Raw genomic sequence first — 12,018 nt, forward strand, 5'->3', positions numbered from 1 at the left:
GACAACTTAAACAACATTCGGCATGTATGTTTTTCAGGAATTAATATAGTAGTTAAAGGGTTAATGCCAAGAAGGCCTCATGACATTATGCTAACATAATTATGATATCATTATTCTCTCCCAGTAACACCAGGAGTCCCTCAAGGGTCAGCGCTTGGTCGCCTTCCATTTTTGATATGCAGGTAAACATTGTTATAACGAAGTTGACCGGGTCCGGCGACAAGTATACTTCGTTACAGCCGTGTTGACAGAGCTTCCAAGGAAAATCATCATTCCTTCGTTATATTCCTTAATTCGTTATAAACAGTTTCGTTATAACAAGGTGCGACTGTATATCAACGATGTACCCACGCATGCTTCTTCCAACATCCGCATGTTTGCCGATAACTGCGTAGTCTACTCAGAGTTGCTAACCCTTCTTATCACATAGCTCTTCAAAATGACCTAACCTGTGCGCAAGAATGGTGTAGCCAATGGCTCATGGAACTCAACCCTGCTAAATGCAAACAAGTGTCCTTTCATCGCAAATGCAACCCCCTTTCATTCCCATATGTAATCTTGGGCGTCGCAGTAGAATAAACAAATTCTTATAAATACCTAGGCATAATCCTATGCGAATTTCTAACCTGGAATGCGGATATCACTAACATCCTACCATCAGCTAACAGAACACTTGGTTTCTCAATATGTCATTTCCACCAAGCACCGCCAGACGTGAAACATCTTGCATACAAGTCCCTGGTTTGAACAAAACTAGACTATGCATCCCCAACCTGGAACCCTAATCAAATCTATCTGATAGCTTCACTAGAGTCAGTACAGAATCGAGCTGCTAGATTCATTCATTCATGCCATTCATACAATGTCAGCATGCCATCTTTAAAAGCAAAGTCCGGTCTAACAAATCTTTCTTGCCGTCATCGAATCGTCAGTATGGGCTAGTTTCATAAGTTTTTTACAGCTCAGTTTATATACCGCCCTACATCAGCCCTCCAGCACGCATTTTACTCTGCATTTCCTTTGCATATTTCCTGTCCACGTACTGATACTGTAATATTTGCTGCATCATTATTTCCTCGTTCAGCTTTAGACTGGAACGGCCTTCTGTCACATTTAACTGATAATATTTTTGTACATGCAGAAAATGCAGAAAATATGCCCCCTATGCAGAAAATAGAAAGAAAAGCTCCCTCTCTGATTTTCCCTGGAAAATTTCTTTGGAACACCTTCAGTACCTAGTAATTCTAGATCAAAAAGTGTAGATCAAGAAAAACTGTGCATCAAGTAGACAAAAAAAAATCCTGTAATTTTATAATTTAAAGCAATTACATAGACCATATTGCGTTAAGTTACCATTACGGAATATTGTGCGTTAAAAAGAGCAATGGTCATGAATTCGGCTTCGAACTGAGCGCATGTGATTGTGCTTTAGTTAGCACAATGGCAGAGTCTCAGAAAATGCCTTGGAAGCATGTTTTTGTTTGTAAGCATTTAATAAGTAAAAAAAAGAATATGCTCGCTTCTTCACGTGGCTACTGTAAATCTGGTTAATGGGATTCAGAATTCTGCCCTATTTCAAAAGTATTTCATGGCAATTTGGCTTGGAATCAGATTAATAAAACGCTTATCTCAAACTTGCAATGCATTTGGATGAACGATAGTTCGTTTAATTGACCTTTAGGTGCGCAAAATCATATAATTGTACTTTGTGTTTCTGGTAGTCCAAAATGAGCCAGGAAAGCCCCTTTTTCCCAGAAGCAAGAAGATTCTGTACATATGTCGGCAAACCAGTGCCGCCTTCAGTAAGGACAAGCGTTGCCGAAATGAGGCAACTTTCACTACAAGAAAAAAAAAAATAAGAGATAGCCACAGTCCCACCGCAGAGGAGCGGTGGGACAGTGAGGCGGGTTTTTTCGGATCTGGCATTTGGGGCAAGACTAGATGAACTGGCGAACATAATGGTACATCCCACGACAGTAGTACCGATATCGTAGACGGGAGAAGGTCTTCAAAATGTTGGCATGGGCATACTGGGGATCATCGTGGTAGTAGGAGCAAATGACTAAGCGCAGATGGGTCGGAATGACAAGCAACCACTTGCGACCATCCGGAAGGTAGTTCAGACGGTAAAGAAGCCAGTCTCTGATGCCGAAATGGTGGGACTGGCGACGGAGAGCACGGGAAGGAGGTCGTGATGATTGGCCAGATAAGAAACCCAAGAGACAAGCGAGCCATGGGTCTCTGCATTACTCGGAAGCCATATCGGCGGGCTCAAACAACAAAGAATGCAGGGCGGATATACAAGGCACTGCATCAGACAGCAGAGTGGAACGTAAGAGGGCATCAGCATCTGCATGTTTGCAGCCGAAACGATAGACAACGTGAGTGTCATACTCTTGCAGTCGCAGAGCCCAATGCACCAGTTAACCAAAGGGATCTTTCAAAGAGGACATGCAGCAGAGGGCGTGGTGATCGGTGACAACGTTAAAAGGGCGCTCATACAAGAAGGGGCGAAATTTTACGATTGCCCAAAGGATGGCTAAGCACTCCTTCCCTGTGACAGTATAGCTGGCTTCAGCTTTTGTTAAGTGTCCGGTTGGCGTAAGCGACAACGTATCCGTCAAAGCTAGGCTTGCACTGAGCGAGTACTGCACCAAGGCCGATGCTGCTGGCATCGGTGTGGATTTCCGTGGAAGAACGAGGGTCGAAATGATGCAGGATGGGCAGAGTCGTCAGAAGGCGACGGAGTGTCGTAAAGGCTGCATCACAGGCTGGCGACCAGGCCGAAAGGTCGTGGCTGGAAAAGAGGTTGGTCAGGGGGTCAATGATAGTGGCGAAATTGCATACGAAGCAGCGGAAGTAGGAGCAGAGGTCGACAAAGTTGCGAAGTTCTTTCACAGAAGTGAGTGGGATTTGGAAATTCTGCCACAGCTTGCAACTTTGCCAGGTCTGGGAGAACACCATCCTTTGACATAACATGTCCGAGAATGGTGAGCTGTCACGCTCCGAAGCGGTACTTTATAAATTTGATTTGGAGGCCAGCGTTGGCCAGGCATCGAAGAACAGTCTCAAGGCGCTGGAGGCGAGACGAAAAATCCGGGGGAAAAATGACAAACGTCATCCAGGTAACAAAAGCATGTGTGCCATTTGAGCCCTTGCAGTAGGTTGTCCATCATGCGCTCGAATGTGGTGGGTGCATTGCAGAGGCTGAAGGGCAGGACATCAAATTCATAGAGCCCGACGATGGTGATCACAGCAGTTTTTGGGCGATCGGCCTCTGCCATCAGCACCTGCCAGTAACCGGAGCGCTACCTATCTAGTTGGTTCTTCAGAAATTACAGTTTCGCTTTATGCACAGAATGCAATTTAATCATGAGGCGCTAATTTTTGAAGTGCCCTTGAAGCGGAGGCTACGGCGTAGGGTGCTCCCAGCGCGGCAACGGTGTGCGCTCGCAAAAACCCTGCTGCATGCAATTCTACTGCATCGGCAGCATATATTTTTGATGCATCGAGCAGCAGGGTGTCCCGATGATATCGCATAGTTGGATTTTGGTTCAGAAGCTCAAAACTGCAGAAATAGAGCTTGGAACATTGTCCTGTTGGTTTCGCTTTCCGGTATGCTTATGCAAGCGGAGCGCTGCTGTGAAGCATATGAACTCTCTACGATTATATGGTGCCATCTGGTTTGTCGTTCAGAAACTGGTTTCATTTTTCTGTGTACATTGCAATTTCCCCACGAAGCGCAAATTTTTGCAATGCCCTTGAAGCAGAGGTTACGGCGTAGGCTGCTCCAAGCATAGCCCTGAGCGCAGGGACGGTGCGTGCTCAAAAAAACCCTGCTGCAGGTGATTCTACTGCATCGGCATCAGATATTTTCAATGCATCGAGTATCAGGGCCTCTGATGATGGGATTTTGGCTCAGGCGCTGAAAAGGTGCAAACAGAGCCCGGAACCTTGGCCTGCTAGTTGTGTTTGCATAATTTTTCTCAGTTTTTCCTGAAATGATATTAGTTACAATTTGTATTTTTAAAAAGCACGCTTATCAAGCTTTACTATGGCACATAACATATATACTTCCAATTGTTTTTTGTCAGACTTTAATAATCGTATCAAGGCCACACTGAAATCAGCCTTTTCAAAGAACGTAAAGAAAAAACTTCTAGCTCAAAAAGTATTTGAGTTGTAACTTTTACATTTTAGTGCCAAGTTGTAAAAAGAATTTGAATCATTTTGTAATTGCTAGAACTTTTATAAATTATTTTGGACAGTTACTGTCATGTAAATACAAATTTTTGGTTCCTTTTCAATTTTTTGTTGTACTATTTTTTCACAATACTTAAAACAAGTATTTATGTTGAAATAAATTTGATTGATTAGCACATTCAATTCCAATCACTGTTATGCATTTTGTATACTTATACCTATCATACTTATTCTAGAAACTACGCGTGATCGGTGTCAGCTCTTCCGGCAGCTACCAACACTGCCCGGCGCCGCTGTGGTTTCGAGTGGCAGTGCCGTCGCGATTGGAAAAGCGGCCCTTCCATCAACTATCGGCGCTTCCTTGAGCGCCGAGTGCGCGGTTGAAAAGTAAACAGAAAAAGACTTGGACGAGGCCTATTAAGGGGCTGCGAAACACCGCTTGAACGGATGCCGGTTACGCTTAAGATGGATTCTTTATGTCACACAGGTGCTGACTCAAAAAGAATTACCGTATTTACACGATTGTAAGTCGACCCTTTTTTTGAAATTTAAAATTCCAAAGTGGGGGGGGTCGACTTACAATCGAAACGAAACCTTGAACTGCCAATAAAAGCAAGAAAAACAATCTATCAGGGGCGCTACTGCGATGTTAGAAGTTTTTGTTTGCTCTACGGCTCCAAGCGTAGCATTCAGGTATTCCGCGGGCTTTTTGGCCAGGATTTTTCATTTTTTATTTTTACTGCTCACACCGTTACCCACCGCGATGGTTCAGTGCTACTGAACAGGATACCCGGGTTAGAACCCGACCACGGCGGCAGCGTTTCGATGGAAGCGAAATGCAAAGGCGCCCGTGTGCTGTGCGATGTCAGTACAGCAGGTTAAAGATCCCCAGGTGGTCGAAATTATTCGGGAGCCCTTCAGTACGGCACCTCGTTCTTCCTTTCTTCTTTCACTCCCTCCTTTATCTCTTCCCTTACAACTGGGTTTCCGCCGATATTTGAGACAAATACTGCGCCACTTCCTTTCCCCCAAAACCAATTTCATTTCATTTCACTCGCGGGAAGGGCCGCTGTCCCACTGTTCCAATCGCAGAGTCTGCGCCAGCGCCCGGGAGTGTCGCTAGCTGATGGAAGAGCCGCTATTTCAGTTGGTTGCGTAATACGTAACAGCGGCGCTTCTGGGGAATGCCGATGTTTGCTGGAAGAGCCGACACCCCGACACCGATCACTCTTTGTTTGGTGGTGCTTGGAGTTGGTGCTTTTGACTCGACTGCCGGCCGCGTGCTTCGCCATGAGCTCTCCAGGTTCGAAAAGCATTCGGCGCTCATTCACTGGAGCGTTCAAGAGGGAGGCCATCATTTACGCCGAAGAAACCAACAACTGCGCGGCGGGCCGCAAGTTCGACGTTACTGAACGGTTGGTGCGGGAGTGGAGGAAGCAGCGAGACAAAATTTTCGATTGCGACTGCAAGCGAAGAGGTTTCAGCGGGCCAAAGTCGGGACGCTTTCTGGAGCTGGAGGTCAAGCTTGCAGCGTATGTCACCGAAATATGTGATCGGTCCCTTCCAGTGACATGCGAAATGATCACGCAACAAGCCCGGGTCTTTGCTGCGGAAGCTGGAATACTCCGAACAGACTTCAAGGCCAGCAGGGCTTGGGCTTCGAAATTTATGAAGAGGGCTGGCTTCTCTCTGCGTCGGCGTACTAGTGTATGCCAGAAGCTGCCTGCTGCTTACAAGGAGAAAGTTCTAGCCTTCCATAGGCATTACCTCAAGCTCCGTGACTCGCAGCGATACCTGCTCGGCCAAATCGGCAATGCGGACCAGACTCCCGTGTACTTCGACATGACGAGCAACACAACAGTGAGCGTGAGGGGAGCTCGCGAGGTTAAGCTTCTCACGACAGCAAACGAGAAACTTGGTTCACTGTTATGCTATCATGCTTGGCAGATGGCATAAAGCTCCGACCGTACATCGTCTTCAAAAGAAAAACTATGCCAAAAGAAATGTTCCCGAAAGGTGTGATTGTGCGAGTGAACGAAAAAGGCTTTATGACGGACGACTTAGTTATTGATTGGTACCGTCGGGTGTGGATTTTGAGGCCAGGGGCATCCCTAAAAATCGCAATCCGAACCTCCTCATGCTGGACTCTTTTCGCGGCCACCTTACCGCAAAAGTGAAGGCAGAGCTCCGAAAAGAAGATACAGATATACTGGTGATTCCCGGCGGTCTGACGGGGCAGCTGCAGCCGCTAGACGTTGGCATTAATAAGCCATTCAAGGACTTGCTCCCGCGTGAGTACAACGAATGGCTGGCGGCAGAAGGGCGGGAACTAATGGCAACGGGGCGCGTGGAGAGAGCCTCCCAGGCAGCTGTGTGCGCGTGGGTGATTTCCGCTTGGGCGGCCGTTCCACGCGATGTCATGGTGTGGTCATTTAGGAAGTGCGGGCTTTCCATGGAAAACGATGTGCTGTGGGATCGCTGCGGCGACGACGACAACAGCAGTACCACTGAACATGACTCAAGTGAGGATGAATAGCCCATCTATGCAATAAATTTTTGTTTTTGAAGCGCTCCACCGGTGTTTTTTTTTTTCGGACATGCGATTGGGGGGGTCGACTTACATTCGCGCCAATTTTTTTTTTTTTTTCGGACATGCCTTTTGGGGGGGGGGGGCATCAGTGATCCCATCAGTGATCCCGTATATTTCTAGGGCAAGAGTGGAGGGTGGGGAGATGCGTGCACCACTTGAGTGAGTGCTGGTTGTAGAGAGGAAAGGGTCGAGGAAGGAAAAAGGCTGCTATGGTTTCCGTGAGGCAGGTGTCTGTGTAGGTCGCCATAGTGTCTAAGGGTGGCTTGTGGTTGTATGCATATGCCTGGCGGCGGCCAGTGTGTGTGTGCAGACATGTTGCGCGGAATGGGTGCGAGGCGGAGGTTAGGGGGGTAGATCGGAGACTGCGGTGGGTCTCGTCAAGTTAGGAAGGACGGAGCATTTGGTGGCTTTGTTGGCCTTAGCAAGACCTGGAGAGATTACGATGAATAGAGAATTTACATAAACGTCGAACGTGACAAAAACTGGGCTGACAAGCAAAACAATGTTTTCGAGGTATTTTCTGAGACTGCTTTTGTACTGACTAAAATGCAACTACATGCGCTCAGTTCAAAGTCGAATTCATGACCGTTGTTCTTTTAACACACAATATCCAGTAATGGTAACTGAACGAAATATGGTCTCTGTTAGGCCTTTAATTTTATAGTTTAAAACAATATAATATAACACTTTTAATGCAAAAGCACTATTCCGATGGGCAAACCCCAAGCAAGAGCTTCCTCGTTTTTGTGGATTTGTGCCATCAAGATCTTGCGATGTTTGTGGGCTTGTGCCATCACTGTTGACAGCGCCGCCATTCTAATACATCGTTTGAACTCCCAGCACCCCCGCTTGGCGGATACTCTCACCCATACCGCGTCATCAGAGCGCTCTGCCGTCCCCGCTCCCAACGCGTGAGAGCCATCAGCGCCGGAATCACGCAAGCAACTGCGAAGAGGCTATGTATACGCACTGCTTGTGCCTTGTCTTTTCATGCAGTTGCCTTTGAGGCAGTACAGCCTCAATTGCTTTCACTCATCCTACTCAGTTTAACTACATTAAAACCCTACCATTTAGGACATCAAAAACAGCATGATAAACCAACATTAGAAAACAAACAGCAAAGTAACAAGACAAGCCAACATTCATGCAAATCTACTTTCGCACGTTTAACAGAATTTGAGCAAAAATCCTCCGTCATTTTTTATCCTGACCTAGAATTACCTGGTACTGAAGATATTCCAGGGAAATTTTGAAGGAAATCGGAGAGGCTGTTTATTTTTAAATTTCTGTCAAAAATCGCCATTCCTCGAATTTTTCGGATTCTAGACGATTTCAAGCCTAATTAAAAATCATGTGCCCATTCTAGAAGTATTAATTCTGTCCGGCGATAATAAAAAGAACGGATTAATGCTGACTGAATAGATTAAGGCCAATTTAAGCCTCAGGTTCTTACTCCTTCTTGTCACATTATTGTCCTAAAAAGTGTCATTATTGGAATTAAAAAGTTAGCAATATTTCTGCTGCAAAATTACAGAAGGCAAAATATATTTTTGATTGCTTCCAAGAGGAAAGTTTGCATACAATTACTAAAAAAATAATCGGGTTCCAAAAAATTTTATTTTACTTTCTACAGGGATCCAAACTCCTTTTGCGCAATAACAAAATTGACATTTTCCACCTAGTGTGATATGCACTTTTTCCGAAAAAAAAACTACAGCATTGCTCGAGTATGACTCCTTTACATCACACATTTGCCCACCAGAAATAAAAATTTCACTGAAAGCAAAAAATGGTTTTGGCACCTCGATTACTGTTCTTACCTAAACACACACCCCCATACACACGCACGCGCACACACGCACGCATGCACACACACACACACACACACACACACAGATATATATAGTTGTATATATTAAGGAAGCCAACAGTCACCGAAACCAAGATGCATAGGGGAATATTTTTAATTTTCTTTTTAATTTGTAGTGCCAATCAATCGGTTTAAAGAAAATTACTTATAAAGCAGCAGAAAAAACAACCATGCCGCCGGTGGGATCCGAACCCACGACCTCCGAATATCGCGTCCGGTGCTCTTACCAACTGAGCTACGGCGACGGCTGTCCAATCTGCTGCTTTCGTGGGTATTTATGTTTACTGGGTGTAAGCGAACCTTGAGAGTGTTCACCGGCGCGATATTCGGAGGTGGGTTCGGATCCCACCGGCGGCATGGTTGTTTTTTCTGCTGCTTTACAAGTAATTTTTTTTAAACCGATTGATTGGCACTACAAATTAAAAAAAAAAAAAAACATTCCCCTATGCACCTTGGTTTCGGTGACTGTCGGCTTCCTTAATATGTTTGTCAAACAAGCCCCTCATTTCCTTTACCATGTCTGCTATATATATATATATATATACCACGCACATTATACACGCATATATACCACACACACATTCGTTTTTAACAAATTTTCGTTATTTGCACTCACTATGCAACCCAAAATTTGATAATTTTCACACCACCTGAAGTATTTTTTCCTAATCCAGAACCATGCAGCACGGTCGACCCTATGATGCAGTTTAGCACAACTGGCTGCAATAAATATGGCAGAGGCAAGAGGATAACATTCTGCTCACCTTCTTAATGCCCCACTTGAGCACAGGACTGAGGCCACTCTTCCTAGTTTGGACATCATTGGTGCCCTTAGGCAGTGCAGTCTTGTTATCATCAAAGTGCTCAGGACTGCTGTGGGTAAAACTGATGACTGGTGATAGTGACGGCTCCAGTTGAGAATGAATCCCTTGAGTACGACTGCTGCAGGTAAATGTGATGACTGATGGTGGTGACTGCTGCAGTTGCGAGCGAGCAGCATCTTGAGCCATTATATTAGCCTCCCAGTGAGACTCCTCCTCCTTTTCTTTCACCTGAGGCTCGGGTAGACGACCAGGAATCCTGCAAGCAATAGGTCACATTTTTATTTAGCAAACGTTTGGCTGTGAAACCGTTCAATCAAAACTTGCTTAGGTGGTAGAATCTTCAGATTTGACATCATGAGTATGTGCTCGGCTCACGTTAATACTACTACAGGTTATCACTAGTGGCAAATGACAAGAATACAGTACATAAGGCATTGTTTTGTTTGATTCACAGCAACCACTGCACCATTTCAGCACTCTTATGACGTGGAACCAGTTGCGTTTGTATCAAAATGGCGCAATTGGAGCAGGAGTCCCACCCCTGTGAAGGCATGCTTCAACTGGTCATAGGTATTAACTGGTTCAACTGTGCACTACAATGTGACAATTTCCCATAGTGCTCAATAGGTGGCAATGATAGTGCCAATTTCATTGCAGTAATACTGCTGGAAGGATTGTAATTACAATTAAACGAGCTGCATTATTCTGAACCATTTTGAGTGAGGATGCTAACGTTGCAAAACCAAGGTCCCAAAGAGCAGAAACCAGGTGCCTTAGAAATATTGCAGTGCAGGTAACCAAGCATGCGATACTGTTGTTAATGATGTAATCAATACGTTGCTTCCAGCTAAGGCCATTAGTTATATACACACTACAGCATCTTTAAGAAGCAAACAGATCTAAAGGAATAATAATCAATATAGTAGCCGACCGATTTTTAAGACTCTGCTGATTCAGACCTGTGCGATATTTCGGATTTAACTAAGGAACTATCATGCACCTCATAGGAACGTGCACATTCCCGACAAATATTTTGGGCTCTATGGGGTCCTAAGGTTCGATTTTTTTTACCTCACATAGATGCGAGCAAACATCACCGTCGTACACATCACAGACTTTGCTGTCGTCACCGCCATCTTGGATTCAAATAATGGATTCACTGCTAAATGCAGATGCTAACCCTTTACTGCCCAAATTATGAAGGAGTCAAAGAGAAAATCATTTACCTTCACATTATGCTAGCTAATGCGCCCATAATCAAAAGCTAATATAAAATTGTTAGTGGCACTAAAATTTTAGAAATAGGCACATTGTCAGTTTGTGATTATTAGCATTTGCTTCATTTTTGTTCAGTTGGTTCGAGTTGTGTGCAAAATCAAATCTGAAGCCGCAAGTCAACTTCAGGCCAACAGACAGTACACAATACTTTTTTTCCAGCAAATGCCTTTTTATTTCCCATGCAATATATCGGGGAGTGAAGCGAGAAATTTTTGGACGCTGACTAGAAGTCGCGCATTAGTGCCCTCATTTTCTTCCTACAGCTTGAACAATCTGACCAGAAAGTCAAGGCCATGCAAATGATATGTCGAGATTTTGCAACACAGAGTAGTAAAGGGCGGAAGTAAATGACTGATGTTTACAAGATCACTTTTGCATTGCGCCCAATGGGAAATTAACCCGGTTGTTTAGCTTACCGAGAGTTCAGCTCCCCAAGGTTTTTTCTAAAGGGGGTAAACTGTTACTGCATAAGGTGAGTATGTGCCTCATTTGTAGTACCTTAGCTCATAAGCACCGAACAGCAGCCAGCCAGAGGTTATGTATGTACATCACAATTCAAACATAAAAGAAACTCTCACCTGTACGAGCATGTGGTTTTTTTTAATGGCATCATGTCTGCAGGCTGGATGTTGGAGCTTGCTGGTTTCACTGCAGAAGATGGCATACAAGAGAACAGGCATAGATGTTTAAAGGAACAGGCTACTGTACAACATGAGTAAAAGCATAGTAACCGCATATTCTGGTAAGTCTTGCTCTCTGGTGGTAGAAGCCAGAGTAATACTTGGCAGTTTTGTCAGCCATTTATATTTTTAACTGGCTAAGAAAATGGGGCCAGATACAACGTGGCGACATGCTGTGTGCTAACTTGGTCACTCGGCTGGTAAGCGGGCTATGCACCCTGGAGAGAACATATTTCATTTTACGATCAGGTGCCTAAAATATTTCCTCTTGCAATCAGTCACAGTGTCTTGCACAGTTTACCCTACTTTTTACCATCCTTTAAGATGTTTTAAAAAGGTAGACTGCTACTATGCTCACAATGGCACTGCCATTGCCAGTACCACTACTGGCAAAATACTCCTGCAGTCTGTACAAATATTACCAGTCTTATTTTAGTGAGCTTCTTTAAACCATCTTAGTCACCTTAACTATAGTTGCACAACTCGCTATGCTTATCGGCTACTGCCACATTCCTCATAGCCTTGGTGGCAGAAAGTAGCTGTCATATCTTTATCAGGGTTCGCAAACACCGC

General features: G+C 44.7%; 1 protein-coding gene across 4 annotated transcripts in view; it reads right to left on the reverse strand.

The window, feature by feature from the left end:
* The window catches only part of LOC144115378 (uncharacterized), a 96,022-nt gene that overhangs the window by 79,059 nt on the left and 4,945 nt on the right, over positions 1-12,018 (reverse strand). For all 4 annotated transcript variants that reach the window (XM_077649744.1, XM_077649743.1, XM_077649746.1 and 1 more), the window contains exons 2-3: positions 11,344-11,413; positions 9,428-9,743 (exon numbers count right to left, since the gene is read on the reverse strand). In XM_077649744.1, coding sequence (XP_077505870.1) covers positions 9,428-9,743; positions 11,344-11,413 — 386 coding nt within the window. The remainder of the gene's footprint in view (positions 1-9,427; positions 9,744-11,343; positions 11,414-12,018) is intronic.

The sequence above is a fragment of the Amblyomma americanum genome, chromosome 1 (assembly GCF_052857255.1).
Source record: "Amblyomma americanum isolate KBUSLIRL-KWMA chromosome 1, ASM5285725v1, whole genome shotgun sequence".
In the NCBI taxonomy this organism is placed as follows: domain Eukaryota; kingdom Metazoa; phylum Arthropoda; class Arachnida; order Ixodida; family Ixodidae; genus Amblyomma; species Amblyomma americanum.